General features: G+C 37.6%; 1 protein-coding gene across 3 annotated transcripts in view; it reads left to right on the forward strand.

Moving 5' to 3' along the window:
- The window catches only part of CCDC14 (coiled-coil domain containing 14), a 33,725-nt gene extending 24,057 nt beyond the window's left edge, over window positions 1–9,668 (forward strand). For all 3 annotated transcript variants that reach the window (XM_063105860.1, XM_063105858.1, XM_063105861.1), the window contains exons 10-13: window positions 528–610; window positions 2,934–3,152; window positions 3,228–3,360; window positions 8,678–9,668. In XM_063105860.1, coding sequence (XP_062961930.1) covers window positions 528–610; window positions 2,934–3,152; window positions 3,228–3,360; window positions 8,678–9,611 — 1,369 coding nt within the window. In that variant the 3' untranslated portion in view covers window positions 9,612–9,668. The remainder of the gene's footprint in view (window positions 1–527; window positions 611–2,933; window positions 3,153–3,227; window positions 3,361–8,677) is intronic.
- The last annotated feature ends 15,897 nt before the right edge of the window (window positions 9,669–25,565 follow it).

Consider the following 25,565-nt stretch of genomic DNA (forward strand, 5'->3'; position numbering starts at 1 on the left):
GAAGCATAGATTTGTGTTTTCCAATTTTTTCAGCATGTGACAGACATCAAGTAGATATCTGATGGAAGCCAGTGCCTGCAGGTAATCTAGTTCATAGTAATGACAGATCTTTTAAAAAGTAGGTGATTATATGCAGTAATGAAGACACAGGGAAAGAAGACAGAAGAAAGGAGCAAGAGGAGATAGGAAAGGAAAGACAGAAAAAACCAAAGAAAGCACTGAAAAGAAAAGAAAGAGAAAAAAAGAGAAGTTAACTTTTATCTGGTGAGGGGGGTGGTTTTCTGCTGTCCCAGGCAATCTTTTAGAAATTATGTCAGGCCCCATAATGATAGCAGTAGTGTGGTTTTGTTGTTGTTTTGTTTGTTTAGTTTTTGTCTTTTGTTTTGAAGGTGAGATGGATTTCTGTAGTTCTAGTGGCTAGTGGATAACACTGTTTGTGTTTTGTCTTTTTTTGATAGGCTGTCAAATGTACATTGTTAAATAGGCTTGGGATTTTTGCATTCATGATTCTTTATTATTTCCTTTAGGCAGTTGAGAATTTTGAACCAGAAACTTAGAGAACAAGAAAAAACTCATAAGGCATCTGGTACTATGGAATGCAATCTTGAATGTAGGTAAAAAAAAAAAAAAAAAAAAAAAGCTTTAAATATTGATGTTAAATTCTATATGGCTCTGGAAATATTGATAAAGAATAAACTTTCTTTAATAAAGAATGAACTTTCTTAATTACTCTGTCTAGGTGGATTTTCTTTTTTTTTTTAATCAACTTTAAAAAAATAGGAATAATGCTTTTTATTAAAATTTAAAATAATGCAGAAACAAGCCAGTTAGCTCAATTGGTTAGAGCATGATACTACTGATTGACACTAAAGTCAGGGGTTTGATCATCCCTGTACTGGCCAACCACCAAAAAAAAAAAAGGGAAACACAAAAATAAAAGATCCATGCTATTTTCCAAATAATACACACTCTATATAAAAGAAAAAGGCTATTTTTCCTTTTACATATCTTCTGTTCATGTGTAATTGATCTGTTTCACAAATACTTACTGAATACCTATTATGTGCCAGGCACAAATAGAACTACATATGTACCTTTTCATTTTTAATAATAAGATTGCATTGTATATACTGTTATGCAGCTTGCATTTATTTACTTAATATATAGTGAACATTTTTGTTAAATCAAAATTCATAAATATGCTTCTTTCTCCTTAAGAACTAATTGGGTATTCTGCTTATGCAACTCTACCGTAATATATTTAAGGTCCTCTGCTGGTAGATATCTAGGTACTTTTGCCTTTTTTCCTAACGCAAACAGTGCTACAGTGAAAATCCTTGTACATGTGTCTTTGTGCACATATGTAAGCATTTTTATAGGATAGATTTATAGCCGAATTGCTGAGACAAAGGGTATAACGAGGGATCTTCAAAAAGTTCATGGAAAGATTCATATTATCGTTTAATTCTATATTTCCATGAACTTTTAAAGTACCCTTATATACAGTGGCAGTTTTGACAGATATTGCCAAATTGTCCTTATGTATCACAGAGTTTAATAAAGAAAAAAAACTGTAATAGTAATAGAAGAAAAGATGATTTGTTGTTGTTGTTGTTGTTTGTATTTTTGGGAGTTTTCTTAAGCCTGACAGAAACCCAGATGCCACTGGGGAACAGATTAATAAAATAGGTCCCCAGAAATTTTTTTCAATTTTCAAAGAAAAATATAAGGGATCTTCAAAAGGTTTGTGGAAGGATTCATATTACCTTTTAATTCCATTTTTCCACAAACATTTTGAAGTACCCTCATATGAGCACCCAACAGAATGAGCACTTCATAGATGTGTTCATTGTCTCAAAGTAATTTCAGGAAAAGATCACTCTGGTTCCACTGTGAACAAAAGATGAGAGTAGAGAGAAGGAGGGAGAGAGGAGACCAAGAAGGCAATTAGATCAGTGGTCTAAGTAGCTTCTCTGTCTTTATTCTCTATTTATCTTACTGTTTCTTTTTTCTTTTGGTGGCTGGCCAGTATGGGGACCCGAACCCTTGACCTTGGTGTTATCAGCATCACACTCTTCCCAAGTAAGCTAACCAGCCAGTCTTATCTTATTGTTTCTTTGGGAGCATTTATTAGTATTTATAATTACTTGTTATTAGCTCCATGAGAGTAGGCACCGTGTCTATGTTGTTCACCTCTGTATATCCAGATTCTAATATAGTGCTTCACACATAGTAAGCATTCACTCAAGGCTGTATTTTCTAAATGAATGGTGCCAAATACATACATAATTTTATGGCCATGAAAAAGAGTGTGATAGATTTGTGGGCTGATACATAACAGTCTTTTAAAAAAAAAACAACACAGAAACTGTGGGGATAGTATGATTCTTTTATGTTTAAATATATATAAGGGGTCATCAAAAAGTTTATGGAAAGATTTGTGCTCTTTTAATTATGTTTTTCCATGAACTTTTTGAAATGCCCTTGAGTGTATGTGTGTGTGTGTATATATATATATATATATATATGTATATATAAGTAAAAATTATTATATGCAAAAGTATTTTCAAAATTAATAGAGATTGACTCTGGGGAGAGTGGAAGTGGAGTGGAGGGAGACTTTATTGAGACTCATTTGGTATCATTGGTATTTTTGTGGTGCTTGAATTTTTCAACTTTGTACATGTATTATTTTTCATTAAATAAGGAAAAAAAAAAAAGTAATACCCAAACTAGCAATTGGAGAAGAAAGGCACGACTTCTAATCAATTTTTAAAAACACATGTAGTATATAGATAGAACTATTTATGCACATAGTAATTGTTAAGCAAAACCAATAAGTTCCAGGCCTTTCTTTTTTAAAAACAAATCTTTTTCAGGTTTGTGCTTTTTAAAATTGGAGAAACAAGTATTTGATTTGTTTTGTTTTACAGTGTTTTCTCTTCAGTCATTGAATGTATCACTACAAAATCAATTGCAAGAGTCACTAAAGAGCCAGGAATTGCTACAGAATAAAAATGAAGAGCTCTTAAAAGTGATTAAAAATCAGAAAGAGGAAAACAAAAAATTTACTAACATATTTAAAGACAAAGATCAAACTATACTTGAAAATAAACAGCAATTTGACATTGAGATAACAAGAATAAAAATTGGTATGTATTTAGACTGTGGTTATAGTCACATTTTTTAAAAAGAATAAAGTAACTGAAACTTCTTGGTTGTTTTAGAATTGGAGGAAGCCTTAGTCAATGTGAAAAGCTCCCGGTTTAAATTAGAAACTGCTGAAAAGGAGAATCAGATACTAGGAATAACATTACGTCAGCGTGATGCTGAGGTGACTCGACTGAGAGAATTAACCAGGTAAAATTGACTTCCTTTCTTTTATTAGATGTGTTTATAATTCAAAATTATGTCAGAGCTGCTCTCTTTCCCTTATGTCATTCTCTTATTTTGCCAGTGTTTTTGCTAATTTCTAATGATGTTTTCTTCTGTTCCAATTAAATTAGTGTACAAATTCCAAACCTGGCTAAATGCTTTTCTAAACCATCTGATTCCAGGCAAAGGGCTCTGATGAGGAGCTGGAGACTTGTATAGCAAAATGGTTTAGCTCTCTGGCTCTGAAGACAGAGAGAAATGAATGGAATCCCAGCTCTGCCATGTATTAGCTGAGTAACTTTAAGCAAGTTATTTAACCTGTCTAAACCTCACTGTAAAGTGGGGACTTGCATAGGGTTGTTGGGGGACTAAGAAATAATTCATGAAAAGTACTTAGCATGGTAAGCCCTCATGCCATATAATCTTGGGTAAGTCATTAACCTCTTTGAGCCTCATTTTCTTCGTTTTATCAGTGAAATGAGGGAGTTGGCAGTAGCCTCTAAGATTCCTTCGTATCCTATCAGGTCTTCTCTGAAATAAATAAAATTACTTCACTTAGCTTTTATATGATATGCCCTTACAAAGTTCAGTTGTCTTTTGGGACATTTTCTAAGAATTGAACTTTCAACTGCTTTTTAAAATCCTAGAAGAGAAAGCAGTTATTTTAGGCCTGAAGATCATCCAATCTGACCATGCCATTGAATGATCCTAGAAATTCATTGTTTCAAATATAAAGCAGTTCTTAATATAAAATAATCTCCCTTTTATTTCCAGAGAAAAGATGCACTTTGAATTGTAAACTCTCACCTCCCCCCATTTTGAAGTGTAAGCTTTTAGAGAAATAGATGGAACAGTAGTATATACAAGGTACTTCAAAAAGTTCATGAAAAAATAGAATTAAAAGATAATGCAAATCTTTCCACGAACTTTTTGAAGACCCCTCATATGTACTATTTAATTTATTATTTAGTTTTAATGGTGGAAAAAGCAAAAGACATTTCTTATATCTATGTAGAATTATAATTGATAGGCTTTAAGCAAAGTTTCCAAACGTTGGCTTATTCAAAGTGAAGTAATAGAGAGAATGTCTCTTCTTATGGAAGCCTTTGTAAGGTCTCTGAAGAAAAGTATTTCCTCTTTTCTGAGGAGTAATTTTGGGGTGAGAACTTTATTAGTGTCAAGTATTTACGTTAAAAGAAGCCGGTAACAAAAGGCCACATGTTGTATGATTCCATTTATATGAAATGTCCAGAATAGGCAAATCCATAGAGATCCAAAGTAGTTTAGTGATTGCCAGGGACTGGGGGAAGAGGAGGTGAGGTCGAGTGGGGGTGGCAAAAGGGAGTGACTGCTAATGGGTATAGAATTTCTTTTTGGGGTGATGAAAATGCTCTGAAATTAGATAGTAGTGACATTTGGACAACTCTATCAATACACTGAAAATTACCAAATTGTGTTCTTAAAAGGGGTTAATTTTATGGTATATTAATTATATCTCAATAAACCATCTTTTTAAAAGTATATATGGTATATGGTTCATTTAGAAAAGAAAAGAGAGGAAAAGAAAAAAAGGACAGCCAGTCAGCATGCTCAAGTGCCATGAAAGGTTGCTTAGGTATTATTGCAAGCATCTCCTTCCCCATTCTAAGAGTTATGATTCTCAGCCCCAAGCAGAAAATATGAAGAAGCAGAGGATCTAGTTAGTTTCCTGGTAGTTTTCTTTTTTTCTTGGAACCAACCTTTTTTTTTTCATACTGTTAAATCTAGCTCCTTAATGGGTACGAAATCACGAGCTAGTATCATTTATGTATAAATCACTTTGATATTTTTCTAAGTCCTCTCTTTCCCATATCTATTATTTTATTTGTCTTCATCTATGGAAGGAAGATTTTAATGTCTGCATTTTCACAGGTGGGGAAACTGAGGCAGGCAAGTTCTTTCCTTGCCCTCTCACACATGGCATGGCTTTTGCTAAAATAGTTCATTTCTGGTAACAACTTCATGCCTAATTTAGTGTAAATAAACCTTAGCATTTTTTACCCTGGAGACAGATGAATGAGTAGATGGATTCGTTTGCCTATTCGTTCATTATATATTATGTTCCAAATATATGTGTGTGAAATGTACATAAAAATATTTAATCATTTTAGTTGCTAAATATCCACATCATCAAGCAAAAAACATACTTTAGTGCTTTACTGATGTATGTAGAGAGATACATCTTTTTTTTTTAATGATAATCTTTACTAAATACTATTCAACATATGCAGTGCATTTACTAAGAAAGTTGATAGCAAAAACATAACAACAGCCTTTCAGAGTAAGTAATAGTATAACTATTCTAGAAATTAGTAGAAATGGATGCCCCAAGAAATGAAAGAACTTACCTGACTTTCACAGCTAGTTGATGCCTGGACTGGTACCTGGTTGAATTCCCTCTTTAGCTTTGCTTCCTTTTTTGAAGTGGACAGCTTGTCTCCGAGTGAAGATGACCAATTATTGAGGAATTCTACCTTTGTAAAAGATACCTTTGTGTCTGCTCATTTTTTCAAAATAACACATAGTCTGCCTTTTCCAGTGTTTATGAGGAAAGAAGTAGGGTTCACTTGTAATTAGAGGCTTCCTTTTCTTAGCATTTACCGTAACATAGAAGTATAGGAACTGAAAAAAGGTTATCAACTCTTGTATACTACCTGTCTTTAGAAAAGACTATATCTAAAAAATAAATTTAAAAAAAGACTATGTCTAAAATATTAGATACAAATTTTTGCTCTCCTTTTCTTTACACTCCACTTTTCTTGTTAGTTGTTTTCCATTTTGTAAGCATTTTTTCTTTTTATGCTGGGCATAAATCCTGCCTCATGACTACTAGCTCACCTGTTACTCAGATTAACTGCATTCTTATAAATGATTGGAAAAACATGGTGGGAAGGTTTAGCACAGTGCTGCAGAGTTTAGTACTACCCCTACATTTTCTGAAGATTCAGTAACAGCTTCAAAATGGTAAGTATACCTATTGATGTCAATTTTTGTTTTGTTCTTTAAATTAAAAAATAAAACAAAAACATAGTCTTTGAGCTTTACTGTATCTAAATTCATCCACATTGGTGATTTATAATATGTTTGGTGACACCCTATGCAATTCAATCAGTTAGGAGCAACTCTAGTACTACAGCTGGGCTGCTGTGATGACTTTAATTTTACTTTTAACATTAGAGGGTAAAGCAGCAGCATTTGGCAATACAGATAAATCTGTATGCTCATCTACCCTATCCCTCTTCCTATAATCATACATCTTAGTCAGATAAGTGTATGTTTTTTGTATGTGTCTTTTAAATAATCTCTTAGAAGAGAGATTTCATTAAATTTCTGAATGCCTTTCTCAGACTTTTGGGGAGGAATAAAGGGACTGAAAGATACACATACAAGGTCTAGACAAATATCCTAAGCCATCTTTCTCTTTCTTCTCCAAATTTCAGTGATTTTGAAATACACCTTTATCATTTTTTTTTCAGAATTTACTACAACACGTTATAAAACCATTCAAATGTGAGGAAAATTAATATATTTTCAGAAAATAGTAGTGAATATTCTTCTAATAGCTTTAAGGAACACTCTTACAATTGTTGATAGTTTTTTAAATTAGTATATTTTTATAAGTAGCCTAGAAAGAACCCTGAGTTTCTTGTTATGAAAATGTGCCAATTCTCTAAGCATTAAAAATCAGTGTGTTTAGCTGTGTCCTGTATAATTTATAGATTTGTAATTTATAGATTTTTGAGGAGCCTTCATACTGTTTTCCATAATGGCTGTACTAATTTACATTTTCACCAAAAATGTACAAGCATTCCCTTTTCTCCACATCCTCACCAACACTTGTTATCTTTCATCTTTTTGATAATAGCCATTCTGACAGGTGTGAGGTGATATCTCATTGTGCCCTGTCAAAACCCCCAGTGTTTACAGTGGAGCGAGACAGAAGTGGGCCTCCTGCGAAGCATCCAGAATGCTGGGAGAGCTGAATGTCCACCTGCAGCTCTCTTCCCACTGTAGAAACTGTGGGCCCAGGAGAGTCCTTTCTGTGTGATGCTGGGCCACCTTGGGAGATGGGCAACACAGAGGAAACCATTCCTTTTACCCTTCTAATGGAGCTTTTCTCAGTTCTGTGGTCCAAAAGGGTATGGAATATACAAATCTTTAAGGCTTCTGTATTGCCAGTTTGCTCTCCAAAAGAGATAAGAGTGTACACTCCCAGTAGTAGTACCTGCCTCTCTAAGCTTCTCTAAAAATGGGTATTATTCTTATTTTACTGTTAATTGGATAAGCAAAAAAAAAAAAAGGACATTTTAAAAATTTGAATTTATCTGATTAAAACTTGAACATTTACAACATGCTTATTGGCTAGTTGCATTTTTTTCTTAAGTGTAGATGTTGTTTGTATCTTTGTTTAAATTGTTATGTTTATCTTTTTGTTATTGATTTGTAAAAACATATGTGATTCAATGCAAATGGACTAAAGGTTTGGTATAAAATGTCTTAATGGGACAACCAGTAAAAGCTGCCATCAACAAATATTTAGGCTGACACTATGCTAAGCACTTCACCATTATATCTTATTATTTTATCTTATTTCATCTTCATTATAATTCTGAAGCAGGTCTATTCATTTTAGAATTAAGGAAATTGAGATTCAGAAAGGTTAAGTGACTTGCCCAAGATCACAGCTAATGGCACTAGGATTTGATTCCATTTCTAACTTCAAATCCTATGTGGTTTTCCTTACATCACAGTTTTCTGGTACCTAGTTGTTACGTTTACTTAATTATGCCAGATAATTCTCTCTAACCATCCTTTTTTTTCTAGTATTGTTCCAGTGTCCTTTGTATGTATGTTTTGAATGGAGGAAATTAACTTAATTTCTAATCCATACCAAATGGGTAGTGTATTTTCCATTTTGCTCTGTACCTTAGCCTACTATATTAGGCTAATTTTTCACTCTGGCTTAGTTTCCAGTGTTGCTCAAGAATGAAGCATCTCCATACCTTAAAAGAAAAATATTTCTGAGCCTCTATTTTTAGATATAATAGTAGATTTGATGGAGACCAAAATCTTTTATCATTCATTATTTTAATTTACTCTTGCCAGAACATATTTGATGATTTTGTGCTTTTAGTTGCTTGTTTTCATGTTAAGAAGCAGGCACTTGACTCAGATCCCAAAGATGGAGCTATAAATAAATGGATGAAAGAAACAGGTAAAAATAGTAATAATAATAATTAGTGTGCTAAATTCTTCTTAACAGAACTTTACAGAAAAGTATGGCAAAGCTTCTCTCAGATCTTAGTATGGACAGTACTCGCAGCAAGCCTGGGAATAACCTTACCAAATCACTTCTGAACATTTATGATAAACAACTTCAACAGGACCCCTCCCCTGCTCACACTTCCATAATGAGCTATCTAAATAAGTTAGAAACAAATCACAGTTTTACACATTCAGTGCCACTCTCTATAATTAAAAATGAGGAAACCATGGAGCCAGACAGACCTTATGAAAATGTCCTGCTCTCCAAAGGCCCTCAGCACAGTAATACTAAGGACATGGAGGAAGTGTCCACACCTGGAATTATTTCTACCCTTTCAAAACCGGGTTTTGATGAGAGTGAAACTATGACTTTAATAGGAGATGAGTGTAATTTGGATAATACAATTTACATTCCTTTTGCTAGAAGCACTTCCAAAAAGAAATCACCGCTTTCTAAGAGAATATCCCCCCAGCCTCAGATAAATGTAGCTGCAACACAGCTAGTCAGCAACAGTGGACTTTTTGTCTCTGAAAAAGAAAATAAATTGTGTGCATCTGTAGTTTGTTCTTCAAAAAAGGAAGCAGAAGATGCACCTGAAAAACTTTCCAGAACTGCTGACATGGAGGACATACAGCTCCTCAAGAAAATAAAGGAAGCCATTGGTAAGATCCCTGCTGCCACTGAGGATCCGGAGGAACAGGCTGTATGTCACAGCCAGGCAGCTTGTCACAGCAGCAGCATTCAAGTGAAAGGCAATACTGTCTCTGATGGTAGTTTTTTAAATTCTGACTTGATGTCTGACTGGAGCATCTCTTCTTTTTCAACATTCACTTCTCGTGATGAACAAGACTTCAGAAATGGCCTTGCAGCATTAGATGCCAACATAGCTAGACTTCAGAAGGCCTTAAGGACAGGTCTTCTGGAGAAATGAATTCAGAAGAAAATTTAAGTGAGTGCTTCTTTTTAAGAATAGAAGAACTTGGCTATATTGAAGGTATATTTTAAGTTTCCTTAGAGAAATAATGTTTTATATTATGTGTGAAATAATAAATTGCATGAATAATAAATTTATTATTGGAATATATTGTTACTGTGGAGCTTATAAAAACAAGTGATCTTAAGAAATTGACAACTGAGAAATTGACAACTGATGTTTACCCCATGTACAGTCACTATCATCAGAATGTGGGGATTGGTTTAAATACGGTATGTTAAGAGGATGGTGGTAGGCCAACCTGACTTGAAATACAGGGGTGGAGGAAGTGGTATAATAAATGGTGGTAACATAGAAGAGTCAGGGTTAGCTGTGGAATGTCTTGAGCTCCAGGCTGAGGAATATCCATTAAAAATGAAGTCACTGAAGTGTCTGGTTATCTTTGGTGGTGGGTTTTTTTTTTAATTGAGGTTCACCAGATGGAATTGGGTGTTCTTAAAATTTCACAGAGTGGCAGTGAATAGGAAGGATTAGAGGAGGGAGAGACTGGAGACCACTTAGAAAGCTGTTGCAGTAGTCCAGACATAAATTCATTATCCTTAGGCAATGATAGTGAAAAAGGAGAGACAAATTGAAGGAAATTTTTCAATAGGCTTGGTGACTTAATAGGAAATTAAAGAGAAGGAGAAATCAGAGATGACTCCAAGTTTTCCAATTTGATCAGTTTGAGACACACTGAGCAGTGTCTAAAATTAAAAAATCAAGTTCTTGGTTAGGGGGCCAGCCCATGGCTCACTTGGGAGAGTGTGGTGCTGATAACACCAAGGCCACAGGTTCGGATCCCTATATAGGGATGGCGGGTTTGCTCACTTTGGTGAGCGTGGTGCTGACAAGTTCTTGGTTAACTTTCAAGTTAACAAGTTCCCAGTTAAGTCTTGATGACAGTCCCGGTAATGGAGAGTGAGATAAAAAGGGGAGAAAGAGTGCTCATTCTCAGTAGCCCTCTAGATCATCACACCTTGAATCAGCCTAATTGCCTCACCATAGTCTCAGAAGGGTCGGTCTAGCTCCAAATCGCAGTCCTCTCGCAGAGCCTTTTCCAGATGTGCCAGAGTGTGAATTTAGTATCTCCTGATAGATGTTGGGTGCTGAATGGGAAGGAACCATCCTCCAGCATTTTGTCACTATTTTACTGTCCTTTCTTGGATCTGTGGAGGTAATACACAAGCTGTTCACAATGGATTTAGTATTCATGAACACCACTGAAGATGAAAGAATCTGATTCTGTTTGATCAAGTGTAGAGATCCTAGGGGCAGGGCTAAAGAACCAAAGAAGTAATTGGTACATATCTTTCCCTTATTACCGCCACCCCTGGATTTTAGTGAATCTCCCAGAAATCTTTACTTTTCACTAATGGTGGTATTTTATGTCAAGTGCTTAAAGGCCAACTTCAACTACATGAAAAATAGGGCAGAACTGCAAAGCCTACCTAGGTACCTGACCTAGTATATATCTAGTGCTCACATTGTGGGGTGATCCTATCAGTAAAGACTCATTCATTCATTCAATGAATGAAGTTAAATGAAAGCTCTACTATGTGCCAGTTACTGTTACAAGCTCCGAGAATACAACAATGATCAAAACAGATATTCTCTGTCCTCAAGGAGCTTACATTACAGTGGGACACAGTAAAGGGGCATATAGTAATAAGTGATGTGAAGAAAAACAAAGCAAGGTAAGGGGACAAAAAGTGACAGAGTTGGCTTAAGTTTTAATTATTAGAGTAAGAGGCCCCTTCTCAATTGTGTTTAAGGGTACAGAATTTAAGAATACCACAAGGGAAAGTTGGATTTGATTTGTGAGTTAACACCCCCTTAAAGGTTTCCTTTTGTTCAGCATTGCTTAAGCAAGTGGGTTCTAAGACTATAGCACACCTTACAAACACACTGCAATACCCCTTATCTTTTCTGGATGTTTTAATGTGAAGATACTTCACAAAGTTCATGGAAAGATTCGTATTATCTTTCAATTCTATTTTTCCATGAACTTTTTGAAGTACGCTTATATACCACTTGTAGAGAACTGGACATTTTTATTTAAAGCAGTTGGCTTGAGCTGTACCTCCCAGAGAATTACCAGAGATGGTAAGATCTTAGAGATGTATGGAGAGTTTAAAAGCTGAGTTTTTGAAAGGACTTTAGAAGTTATCTATCTCACTGTTATACCCAAAGAAGGAATCTGTTGTATAGTGATAATTACTACTGGAAGATCCTAAGCACATCGTGGGTATTCCTTTTGCCTAGACTACCCTTGTGTCTGGTCTCCTCCTGATAAATTCTTATTCATTCTTCAAACCCACAGGACTACTTCTGTGCCTTGTATGTACTTTTACTGATGGATGTATCACTTTACTCATCAGCCCTTTCTACCCTGTATGCTTCTTGAGGGGAGGGGCCAGAGTTTATTCATCTTTAACTCCCCTGTGACAGTTGGTGATTATTGTGTAATAGGCATTTAATAATTATTGTTGGACTTAACTAAATCCCTGACAAATGGTAATCACTGTGTCATTTGATTTTCTCTTGGTGTTGGTTAAGTTCATGAAACAGCTTGTTTATAGCTTTATTACACATAACTAAGTTCCTAGCATTAGCCTCCCTGTAACTTTTATTTTTTATTTCTATTAATAACTTCTGAAGCAAAATTCACGTGTTAGGAAACATTTGCACTCTATTGTTTGTGCTGTGGAGAAGCCACAGATTTTCTTAAAATATTTAGGAGGGGAGATAGGACAGACAATTTTTAACCATGTCATCAATGCAAAGTAATCTACCTTACCAGTTTATCTCACCAATTTGTGGGAGGGATAGATATAGGCAATGTACTTGAAAACTTTAGGGCACAGTCTGTGACTTATGACGACATTTAAAGACCCCTTACCATCCTGCTTATCCTCTTCTGATGTCTGCCAGTTTGTCAATGACTACTGTCTTAAAGTTTATATCCAGAAATGAGCATTGAACTCTAGATATGATCTGATCAAGCAGAAGACAGTTAGATTATTGTTTTCTGTAATCTTGTTACAGTTGTTTTAAAATGGACAAAGATTGAGTTGGCTGTCTTAGCCATCATATTATGCTCAGATTGTATTAGGGCTGTAGGTAGTTTTCAGATAATATTCACATTGTCATTCTTAGTGCTGAGTGGCATTATGTTAGGGCAACTCGGAGGGTCCTGTCTAGCTAGAGATGAGCATTTCCTGAAAGACTGAGGTTCTGACCAAATAAGTGGTTTCAGCTGCCCCTGAAGGAAGAGCTCATATTTATGACAAGATCAAAGTGCTTGTTCTTGAAGCCAGGTCTGCATGTAGAGAATATAAAGAATCGAAGTAGTAAATGAGAGTATGGAAATTGAAACCAAAAAATATTAAAGATACTTGCTCAACGCCATAAACCTAACACCCTCAATAACATATTGTGATTCTCAGTATACTTTATTATGTTGTCTCTCTGATGACAGCTAAATCTCATTACCACTTGGGGCCCCAAATCTGTCACCAGAACTTAGCTCTATGCCATTCTCTTTCCACCAGCGTGATCTAATAGTTAGGAATTCTCTCTGGGATTTGTTATGAGAGATAAGATAAGGTGTGGAAATGTTTTGTGAGCTGTAAGCACTAAATAGATGATAATGATTACTGATTATAGGTAGTTGGTCTGTGTTTATGCACGTATGCACTGTACTAGACACTTAAGATTTTACTTGTGCTTTATGAAAGGCACATGGTGTTCTTAAAATCTCTTACTAGCATGTGTCTAAGTATGCAATGCTAGTAAAACAATTTTCCCACCTGTTACTTGGCCAATTCCATCAAAAGTCATTATTGAAACTTGTTTTAAAGTAGATGGGTTTTTCTCCCATTGATACTGACATTCAAGGTGAGTTCTGACATTTCCAGGACCTTAGCACTATCTTCTGCTGAGTCTGAGTCTAAGAGGGCTCATTTCTACATAGAGATCTGTAAGGAGAGTAGAAAAGTTTAGTCAGACTCTCTCGCCTTATATCTGTTACAAATGGGCAAGATTCAGCACATTCACTAGAAACAAGTTATAAAAGTAGTGTAACTGTGTATGTGTGCCCATTTATTGATTCAGCATGATTGCTGTAATTATGTAATGCTTGGCTTGTGGCTGCTATTGTATATAAAAGTAAAAAGATAACTGCTCTGAACCGCTGTTCAGCAGAGCACAGAGCAGGGCAGAGCATGGAGGGTCAGTGGAGTAGAGCCTGAGCTTGTCCTGGAGGAATAAAGCATGTCTGTGAAGCTCACATCTGAAGAATAAAGTATGTCCACCTTGTATAAAGCTGCCAGGGTCTTCTTTCAATTACCTGACTCACAAATTGCACAGGAAGGGGGAGAAGGATCTGAGATTCCTGTTGGACAAGATCTCAAGGAGACATGCAGAAGTATAACAAACTATCCAGGAGGAAAACTTGGTCCCCTTTGGAGCAGGAGGTGTACACATTTGTTCACATCGATAAAAAGGAATGATGTCAGCTGCTCAGAAGAGAGCATACAGCCAAGGTACACATTTTCATTCTACCATCCTTTCTGGATTATTCTGTACTTGGCTATGAACTCTGGGCCCAGAGTGGGGTAGGAGACTAGAATCAAATATTTAAAAGTCAGCAGCTCCAAAACAAGTAGAACAGAACTGCTTGGAGGGTAATTGTTTGTGGTTTGGCAAGAAGAAAGGAATGAAGAAATAATTTTCAAACTCAGAGCATCAATGGATGGAGAGAAAATTCATCTTTTTTCCTTTTTTTTTTTTTTTTTAGGTCAGTCAGCATCATTAGACTTGCTGTCTTAGGATGGGGAGATGGAGTGGTGGAAGATGAGACAAAAACTAGAGCAAGTCAATAAATACATATTTGAATAAGTAGGTCTTCACTATTTAGAGCAGTGAGCTATATTCTACCATTTCAGTCTTCCCCCCACTGGCATGGTGTGCCTGGTTGTGGGAGGGGGGTCCAGTCTCTGGCTGCATGCCCCCAGCCCCTAGGTGGGCCCCAAGGTGCTGGCCGTGTGCCTGGATGTAGGAGTAGGGTCCGGTCCCTGGCTTCAAGCCTCGGGCTCCTGGGTGGGCCCCAAGGCGCTGGTGGTGTGAGTGGTTGTGGGTGGGGGTCCTGTCCCCGGCTCCATGCCTCATATCCCCTGGCAGGCCCTAAGGCACTGGTGGTGTGCCTGGGCTGGAACTAATTTTTTGTCCTTTGCTTACTTCTAACACAGGGTAACTTCCTGCGGGAACCAGTACTTGTGCTGTGTTTTTGACCTAAATTGCTGCTTTGCTGCGGCTTCCCTAGGGAAGGCTTTTTGTGCAGCTCAGGGTTTAATGGTTGACCTTTTAGGCACTTCTGGCTCTCCAGATACTTGCTGCACGTGGGTTGTGTAGAAACTCTGATCTGGGCCTGAGTTTTTTCATCAAACTGCACCCCATGCAGTTCTGCATTCCCAACCAGCCTCCTCTGAATGGTCCTGCGCTGATTGGAGGGTGGATTGGCTGTCCTTGCTGTGTCTCAGTGTTCTCCCAGTGGGCCTGTCTCCCCCACTGCCCATGGTCCAAACACTTCCCAAGGGACAGGCCCTGCACCAGTCCCTTGCATTAACTCACCAGCCTCTGAACGACTCCCTTTTTTCAGCTGTTCTGGTTTCTTGCTCCTCTGTGGGTCCACTGGAACCCTATTAGTGGTCTTGCTGCTGGGGGGACACACCAAAGTCCTCTTCTCCCCTGCTGCCTCCAAGCAACTCCATCCAAAGGGCACAGCTGCAGCCTCTGCTGGCTCCCACTCCGTGCACTCAGCAGCTCCGGCATTAAAGCGGCCCGAAACACTCAGAGCAGCCCCCTCCTTCTCCCACCGTGGTTTCTCCCACCTTCATGAAATCCGTAGGTCTCTCCTCCTCTTCCCCTGAGCTCCAGCAGCCCCAGCCTGGCTGATGTTACATTTCCATAGTTGTAAATTGGTTGATCTGTGGGAGAGAGTGACTCTGGGGACCGTTCACTCTGCCATCCTGGCCAGAACTCAGGACATGATAGCTATTACAGAGATGAGGCTCTGGGGCTCCTCTTGCAGGTAGAGATAAGGAAGTTTCAATAGAAACATTGAAAACTTCTGCTACAACCTGTGATGCAGGTCCATCACCACCTGCTCTCACTGCCACCCGCTCACACAGCAGTGGTAGCTTTCTAGATCCATGTATTTATAAAGACTTTAGGGAGCTTGTAATTGACAAAAATGGAATCATATTCTACTACTTTTCCATATTTTATTTTCTCACTTAGGTGTATCTCCTAAAAATCCCTCCAGATGACTAGCAAGTATTCCGGTATGGATCTAATTAATTCTTTTCAGTGGCTGCTTAATATTTCATGATATAGAGATGAAATACACAACTTATTTAACCATTTTGTTCAGTTGTATATAACAGGAAGTAGTTATTTTAAGTAGAAAGGGATTTAATATAGGAAATTCAAGACTCACAAAATCATTGGAGGGGCCCAAGTAGCAGGCTCTAAGCTAGGCCTCCAGGAATCATGCCCACAACAGACCTACAGAACCTGCTCCCCAAGGGAAGTGCTACCTCTGTCACACTTGGAAAGCTGCTGTTCCAGCTGCTGGCTCCAGAATCACCCTACCTTACCTGCAACTTGGCTATCAGGAAGGTACCACCAGAACTTTTGACTCCAGACCTACATTGTGTCTGTCAGATCTGCACTAGTGCATCTAGGACTTTGACTTTGAGGGAGACTGGGAAGTATGTCTCGCTTTCTAGCCTCTGCAAAATAGATACATAAGAAAAGGGGCTAACTAGAGGTAGAGTGGGCTAGTCTACCAAATCTACTGCTGTGAGCATTTACTTTGTTCCCAGTTTGTGGGTCCCCTATGAACAGTGTCACAGTAAATGTACTTTTCATGTGGCTTCACGTGTTTCTACTTCTATTTCTCAGGAATAGAGTCCCAGGAGTAGAATTGCTGGGTCAAAAGATATATGTATTTTTAAAGACAGATCTTGCCAAATTGTCTTCTGAAAAGGTTGTAACACTTAATATTTCTGCCAGCAATGTGTGAGAATTCTCTTCATATATACTGCCAGCAATCAGCAATAGGTGCTATGGCGCGCGCGCGCGCGCGTGTGTGCGCGTGCAAGAGAGAGAATTTATACATTTTACTATGGAGAATTTCAAACATGCATAAAGCAGGCAAATAGTCTAGTGAACACCCACGTATCCATCAGCTAGCCCAACAACCAACAACCCATGGCCAATCCTGCCCCATTCACTTCCCCGTTTCATATTATTTTAAAGAAAGTTTCAGACACCATATATTTCATCCATAGGTATAAGTATAAATGTATCTGTACAAGATAAACACAATGTTATAATATCTAAAAAGTTAACTATAATTATTCATTAAGTATTTAGCCAGTGTTTAGACAGTGTTTACATTTTATTTGAATAAGGATTCAAATAAAGATCCACAAATTGGAATTGATCAAAGTCTTTTATGTCTCTGTTGATTTACAGTTTCTCCTGTCATCTTTTTTTTTTCCATACAATTTATTTGTTGAAATGATGTCGGAGGTAAGGTCCAGGGGGCCTGACAATCAGCCTCAATCCACCTCAATCCATTACTTCATTACAGTCCTCTTACCAGGTTCCTGATTCCACCTCAGCAAAGAATTCAAGGGCAGAGTCACAGTAGAAAGTGAGAACAAGTTTAACAGATGAGAAATAGGTTCCACAGAGAGAGTGCGGCATAGCTCCAGAGACTGAGCAGGGCCCGAACCAAGTTTAACACAAAAGTTTAAATTCAGTACAGACATGGAGTCTAACACAAAAGCAAGAAAAACATAATTAAAGTTCAGTACAAAATGCAGGCTGGCTCAAAAGAATTGTCAGCTGCTTGTGGAGTGTAAGTTTGATACAAAGTATACACACCTCAGCCAGAAGTGTTTGTTGCCTCTGGGAAAGTGAGCAACAACCCTACCTTATGCTGGGATTTGGCTTTTATATTTTCTCTATTTAATTAATATTCAGTTAAGGGGGTGGCTCCCAGTTATGTAACATTTAGTCTTGTACCTGCTCAGTGGGTCCCTTCCTGGAGCATGTTCATTGGTCAGACCCTATGACATACACCAGGCATATTCAAGAATATGTGCTCTCTATTGAGCATGCCCAGCCACTGGATTTACATACAACAGGCCCTTGTGGTCTCATTTTCCCCTCGCTGGTGCTGAAAATAGGTCTAACTGGCAACAGTAACTTTCCTCCAGGGGAGAGCCTAGAGGAGGGGACCAGAGACCTCAGAGAGTGGCTGGAGACCCAAAGGGATGTTCTGAAACCCAAGCCCAGGGAAACTGAATCCTTATATGTTAGTGGAATATTTTTATTTCCTGTAAATTGGTAGTAGAATGTAAAGACTTGATCAGATTCAGGTTTGACCTTTATGGCAAGAACAATTCATAGGCAGTGCCTGTTCCTCCATCAAGAGTCACATAATGTCTGGTTGTCTGCCCCTTTGTGATGTTAGCAACCATTGATGCTCATGTCCACATCCATTAGTTCATTAGGGATGCAAAATGGTGATAATCTAAATTTACCCTTTTCATTTATGAGGTGGAACGTGTCTATAAAGAAAAAGTTCCTCACCTCTGTTTGGTTACCCAGTAGTACAGTTCATATATATAAGGCAAGATAAATGCTTGATTCTTTCCCATTGTTTACCAGTTTTCAAAATAATGAACTGATTCCCTGGCATCCTTCAATGATGACTTGTTTTTTTAGTATTACTGTGAAGTAATGGATTAAACTTATTTGATGTGTTTCAGTCTGTTACAGTTATTATTTTTATTGATCCTTATATGGGCCCATGTTTGATCAGTGAAAGCTTTGCTATGGATGGTTTTCTGTTTGACAGTGTGAGGGTGGATTGCAAGCAATTTTTTACTTTCATTTTTATTTCCCTGATTTCTAATGATTTTGAGCATATTCATAGCCTTTTGGCACTACTCATTAGTTAATTGTTTGTATCTTTTACACAATTTTCTATTCAGTTGTTGGTCATTAACTCATCAATTTTTAAGGGTGCTTTGTAGAAAGTAATCCTTTGTGTAACTATAGTAGCTCATTTTTTCAGACATGTTAATTGCTATTAACTTTGTTTATAGTACCTTTTGCCATACCCCAAAATAGTTATTTGCTTATGGTCAATTATGCCTGTTTTTTATTTTGTAGTTCCTTGGTTCTTAGTAAAGAAAGTCTCCCCAAACCATAGATTGTACATGTAATCTCCTAGATGTTTTACTTCAAGTTAAAAACAATTTTTTTACATAAAAATCTCTAATTCATTTGCATTTATTTTTGAATTTAGTGTAGGATGGTAGTTCACCATGTTTATTTTCTTTCAGATAGGTAGGCAGTTGTGTCTGCACACTTAAAAAAAAAAACTTCATCTTTTCCCATTGAACTACCACTTTGGCATGCAAACATTTCTAATAACTACTGTAATACAATTATCAATTGTTTATTTTGTTCTACAAATATAAGTCCCCCTACACACTCCCTCTCTCTTCTTATATTTTTTATAGTTTTACTAGCTACTCGTTGTCATTCTTTCTCTTTATAAACTTTAGAATCATTGTATCTAATTCCAATAAAAATCCAGTTGGAAGTGCATTAAATTTATATATTAAAATTTCTAGAATTAACAGTCTTATACTAAATATTTCCTTCCAGGAAGATGATATGACTTTCAATTTATTCAATTTTTGTTTTAAGTATTTAGAATTTTTCTCACTGTTGTAATATGAATAGATTTTTATTAGCAGCATAAATAATTACATAAGCATAGGAAAGAACTTTCCAGACAGAATGTCCAGTCACTGGAAATCATAACAGAGTTAAAGATTCCCTCTCATGGGCCGAGCCCGTGGTGCACTTGGGAGAGTGCGGAGCTGAGAGCGCAGTGACGCTCCCGCGGCGGGTTCGGATCCTATATAGGAATGGCTGGTGCACTCACTGGCTGAGGGCCGGTCACAAAAAAAGACCAAAAAAAAAAAAAAAAAAAAAGAATCCCTCTCATATTACCAGGAGGGAAAGTGGATGTGCACCTTTTCTAAGACCATTTAGGCATGGTCTTGCTGAGAGGTAGGGTGAATGACCAAATGAGCCCTGGAAGACCTACAAAGAACAGAAATCTGGAACATTGCTGTTTTAGCTAAGCTTCTAATATCAGGCTTCTATTGATGTGTGAGGTCTCTTAACTTAATCAGCCGGTTTTTCCAGTGGGTAGATAGATGTTTAGGAGACCATTATAAAAATATGCTGAGATAATCCAGAGCAAAAATTTCCAAAAGGATTTTTGGAATTTCTTTTTTTCTCTCTCTCAAAAATTCCGCTTTGTTGTTACTATATTGTTTGGTTGTTTTGTTTTGTTTGCAATTAATACCTTTTTTTAAATTTCCACAGATAAGTAGTACAATAAACATATTTATTCACTCGCTTTGTGTACTGACTGGGTCAAACTCTCTGCCCATTGCTAGGATATGTAGAAAGCCAGACCCAGTCTTTTCCAGGACAACCTCAAAGGCTTGCAGTCCATCTGGGATACACAGATTACTCAGTATGAGGCACATGTTACTGGAGCACAGAAGAGAAAGATTAAAATCAGACTGGTGGGGTTTGGTCAGTTTCACAGATAAATGGTCATTAGAGCTTGGCAAAGACTAATGAGTCCTGAACTAGCAAAGCATGTTCAGGGAATGGTGAGGTGCTACCATGGCTGGAGTTGATGTTATGATGAGTAGCTAGAGAAGAACCCAGAAAACAGATCAGGGGGTTGGTTTAGAACTGCAGTTGTTTACAGAGGAGACTTCCATGAACAGATTTATGTTGAGGAAAATTATTCTGTCAATAAGTGGTGTGCGTTGTGGATTAGAGGAGTGAGCCTGATGGCAGGAATCCCAGTTGGAAGGTTAGTTACAACAGCCTAAGGGACAGCTAAGGCAAGTGGTGAAAACTGAGGGAGCAGAGGAATTTGCCATCTGCATAGGTAGAAAATCTGATAGGCAACTGTATTAGACTGAATTATGTCCCTCCAAAACTCACTGAAGCTTGAATTGTGTCCCCCAAATTTTATGTATTAGAAACATAGCTCCCTCTGTGACTGTTAAGAAGGTGGGAAATCCTATTACGGTAACTGAAAGGCTCCGCCTTTCAGTAATAGGTAATTGGATTGGACCATGCAGTAGTGAATGGATTAATAATGGTGGTCAGGGGCCTGGTTCTGAGGCCTTTAAAAAGAGAGTGAATGAAGAGGTTACTCTTTGCTCTCTCTACTCCACTATTTTACAGTGTGATACCCTGTGTTACTGAAGTCACCACCAAGACCCTCACCAGATGTGTTCCCCGGACTTCGGACATCCCAGGCTCAGAAACCATAAGCAATAAATTTCATGTTGTTTATAAATTACCCAGTTCCATGTATTTTGTTATAAGCAACAGAAACGGACTAATGCAGCAACTGATGAGGCACAGGGAATGAGGGGACCCAGATTTGTGGCCTGGATAGCTGGATGGGTGTCAGTGTTGTTAACCCGTGAGCCAGGAGGCTGAGCAAGTTTACCAGTGATGAGGGGGAGAGGCCAATAGTGAACCTGAAATCCGGATGAAGAAGTCCAGTAGCTGGGTGGGGTTCTGGAGCCTAGAAGAGAGAGACTAGAGATCTGCATTTGAAGATCACTGGTGGCAGCTAAAGCCATGTGAGTTGATGAGACGGTTAGGAAAGAAGTAGAGCAAGGATGGAGTACTCAAGGTTTACTTCACATTCTTACATACCAAGAACAGTAGTTATCGAAGACGACCTAAACTGACAGATGAATGCTTTCTACAACAGAAGTACTGTTAGAGCCTTTGTTTAGTTTTTAATTCAGAAGCTAAACTAATAAACATGTCTTAAAGAGAAAAATTGATAAATGAGTTCTTTCTGTTTATACTTACAATACTATTTATTAAAATAACTTCTGACTTCATTAACAAACAGCTGTTAAAAGTGAATGAAAACATTTGGATATTCACAAGTGCTATAAATTTGAACTTAAGTTTTTCACTTCGTACCTGATCAGGTTCTGCCAGGTGTAAATAGTCTGTATTGTCACTTCAACCTTCATTCACCGGTGGGTTCCCTTGTTTGTACCACCTCTCCTGGTGCCATCCCCTCAAGTCAGCCTTGGCCTGGGACCCTGCATCTCAGTTCAGAGTCTCTCCAACCTGGCCCTGAATGAAGACCACATATGTAGAGGTTACCAAATAGGAGGCAGCACAGAATAAGGGAAGGAGTTTTAGCCCACTGGGGGCCAGAGTATTGAGTTTGTCATGGATGATTGAGTAATGATACTCCACAGAAAAATAGTCACCATTTGTGGAACAATTATTCTGTGTCAAATACTCCGCTAATGTGCTTTGCAGTATATTTGGTTTGCAACTTCCTTTTTAACAATTACGAAATTAAGTCCCAGAAGAAATTAAGTCACTTGTCCAAGGTCACACAGCTAGTTAATGACAAAGCTTCAATGCAAACCAAGTGGTTGATTCAGAAGATCTTACCACTATACTCTCTCCACACAAAAAATTTGAGGTAGAAATATATGACTTACCCTCTACCCTCTATTCTCCTTCTGCAAAACTAGATTTTTTTGTAGATGGTATCATCTGGCTGTCTATTCTCATTATGCATTAAATTGACTTTACAGAATTTCTATAAATCAGAGGTCTAACTTATAAAATGCTCCGTAATTTGCTTTATACAATTGATGGATTTCTCAGCCATGATTTGTATGTGCTCATTTTGTTCATAAATGTGGTCTTTGCTGTGCTGGGTTTTTATAGCACCACTCCCCAGCCCCTCCATCCTATATCACTGTCATTTCAAAGATAACCCTCAACAATGTGTTTGGAATGGAGGTGGGGGTTGGTGACAGCAGTAAACAGAGAGCCTATAGATTATAAGTAGAATATGGAGAGAGGGATGATAGAATGTAAAATAATAGAAAGTAATCACTTGAGTTCATATTTCATTTAAGTTGTTGTTGCCATTCTTTCAGACTATTTAAAACAATGGATTTAAATTTTCTGCAAAGGCTTTGTTAAATCTGTAATGAATAACCAAGGGCCAGCCCCTGGCTCACTTGGGAGAGTGTGGTGCTGATAACACCAAGGCTGCGGGTTTGGATCCCTATATAGGGATGGCTGGTTAGCTCACTTGGGAGAATGTGGTGCTGACAACACCAAGTCAAGGGTTAAGATCCCCTTACCAGTCATCTTTAAAAAAAATAAAATATTAACCAATGCACTTCAAAGAAAAAGGAAGGCATGAGAACCCCTCAGAAGGAGAAAGTTGGCATAAAGCAAACCAACTAGGAGAGGGGAAAATAAATAAATGCTTCATTTGTATTGTCAAAAAAATAAATAAAAATTTGAAAGTACATTTTCTGCAAAGTCCTACACAGAAGTCCAATATCTTAAAAAGAGAAAAGCAGAGCTTCAATGAACAAGAAAGGAGTGAGATACCTGAGTTCTTGTCCCAATATCCACTCCATCTACCGCAATCACTTCCCTGGAGTCCTGGGGTTCTGCAGCTTGAAACCACTGATTGGACTGTAAACTTGTTTCTAACATAATAATAACCATAGGAACTTTAAAATAAAATTTTGGGGCTAAATTTTAGAATTATTATTGTAATAATTCTAGTAAAACAGTCCTTTTTTGAAAGATGCCCAAGAAATTCTCAGAGGTTACTTGGGGGATTGCAGGGTGTGGCTGTGGGGGAGATAATGGATACATTTTATTTTACACGTCCTTTACAGTTCTTTTTCTTTTTTTTTTTTAGTGATTAAAATTTATGACTTTTATGGTTAAAAAATAATTAAATGTTTTTGGAATTTAGAATTATAGTTTCATTAATGGCTTTGTAACAAGAGGCCATGGTTGGAATCTCAGTGCTATCACTTACCAGCTGTATGATTTTATCACCTTTTAAGTGGGGGCGGGGAGTAATGGTAATTATTTTACAGGATTTTTGTGTGTGTGCTGATCTAAAGGGATAACAACTGTAAAGACTTAGTACTTAGATACGTAATACATTTTCCCTTCCCCTGCCCACATGACTTGAGGGCAAATATTTTTCCTAAAGTTTAACTTTTTCAATTATATAATGATAATGCATAGGATAATAGGATTCAAAGTACAGAAAATCAAGGGCTGGCTGGATAGCTCAGTTGGTTAGAGCATGGTGTTATGACACCAAGATCAAGAGTTTGGATTTCCATACTGGACAGCCACCAAAAAACAAAGTACACAAAATCAATTTACAGGAACAAACCCACAAATCATATTCGAGAGTTTGTTATGTCTGTATTTTCATATGTTATTACTTCTGCTCAAGAAACTGGTCTTTCTCTCTCTCTCTTTTTTTTTTTTTGCTTTCAACATTTCCCCAATCCTGCTCCCCACAACACCCCCCCACCCCTCAGCCCCTGGTAAGCACCATTCAACTCTCTGCTTCTATGAGTTCAACTTTTTAAGATTCTACATTTGAGTGAGATCATGTGGTATTTGTTTTTCTGTGCCTGTCTTATCTCACTTAACATAATGTCCTCCAGGTTCATCCATGTTGTTGCAAATGACAGAATTTCCTTTTTTGAGGCTGATAGTATTCCTTTATGTATATATGCCACATTTTCTTTATCCATTCATCCATTGATGGACACTTAGGTTGATTCCATATCTTGGCTATCGTGAATAGTGCTACAATGAACACTGGAGTGCAGATATCCCTCTGAGATACTGATTTCATTTCCTTTGGATATATACCTAGGAGTTGGATTGCTGGATCATATGGTAATTCTGTTGTTAATTTTTTGAGGAGCCTCCACACTGCTTTTCATAATGACTATACTGATTTACATTTCCACCAATGGTGTACAAGTGATCCCTTTTCTCCACAAGGTATTGGTCTTTAAACAAATAATTAGCCTATAGAACAAATGAGCAAACAGGAGCATGGTTGTCTAATTTGCAATTATTATTATTATTATTTTTTGGCCTGGGGTTTCACCTAGGCTATCAGTAGTACTCAACTCATCTAATGTTAGAATTACTGGGGAATTTTTTTTTAAAGTCATTCCAAGGCCCATCCCAGACAAATTAAATCAATTTCTGGGGGTAACACCCAGGCATAAGTGTTTTTAAAAAGCTCCACACGTGAGTCCATTGTGCAGCCAGACTTCCGAACCAGCAGGATTTAGCCTTAACCCACAGTAGTGGATTGAATTATGTCCCCACAAAACTCACCGGAGCTTGAATTGTGTCCCTCAAGTTTTATGTATTAGAAACATAGCCCCCTCTGTGACTGTTAAGAGGGTGGGAAATCCTATTATGGTAATTGAAAGGTGGAACCTTGAAGAGGTGATTAGATTGTAGGACCATGCAGTAGTGTATGGATTAAAAATGGTGGTCGGGGTGTGATTCTGAGGGCTTTAAAAGAAGAGGAGAGTCTGTGTCTTTCTCTCTCTCTGCTTCCACCATCTTACAGTGTGAGACCCCTGGGTCCCTGCTGCCTCTACCAGATGCACTTTGGACTTCTCAGCCTCAGAAACTGTAAGCAATAAATTTTATTTTCTTTATAAATCACCCAGTTCAGCGTACTTTGTTATAAGCAACAAAAATGGACTAATACACCGACTAATGCTGATCTAGGTGGATTTAATACATTCACAAACTAAGGTGAGCTATAAATTATTCAACACTAATGAGAGATGGATAAATTGTGATATTTTACCTTTTCTTTCTTCCCATTCCTTCTCCTTTGGCTTTCCTAACAAGGACCTAGCAGTG

Source organism: Cynocephalus volans, chromosome 1, assembly GCF_027409185.1.
Source record: "Cynocephalus volans isolate mCynVol1 chromosome 1, mCynVol1.pri, whole genome shotgun sequence".
NCBI lineage: Eukaryota > Metazoa > Chordata > Mammalia > Dermoptera > Cynocephalidae > Cynocephalus > Cynocephalus volans.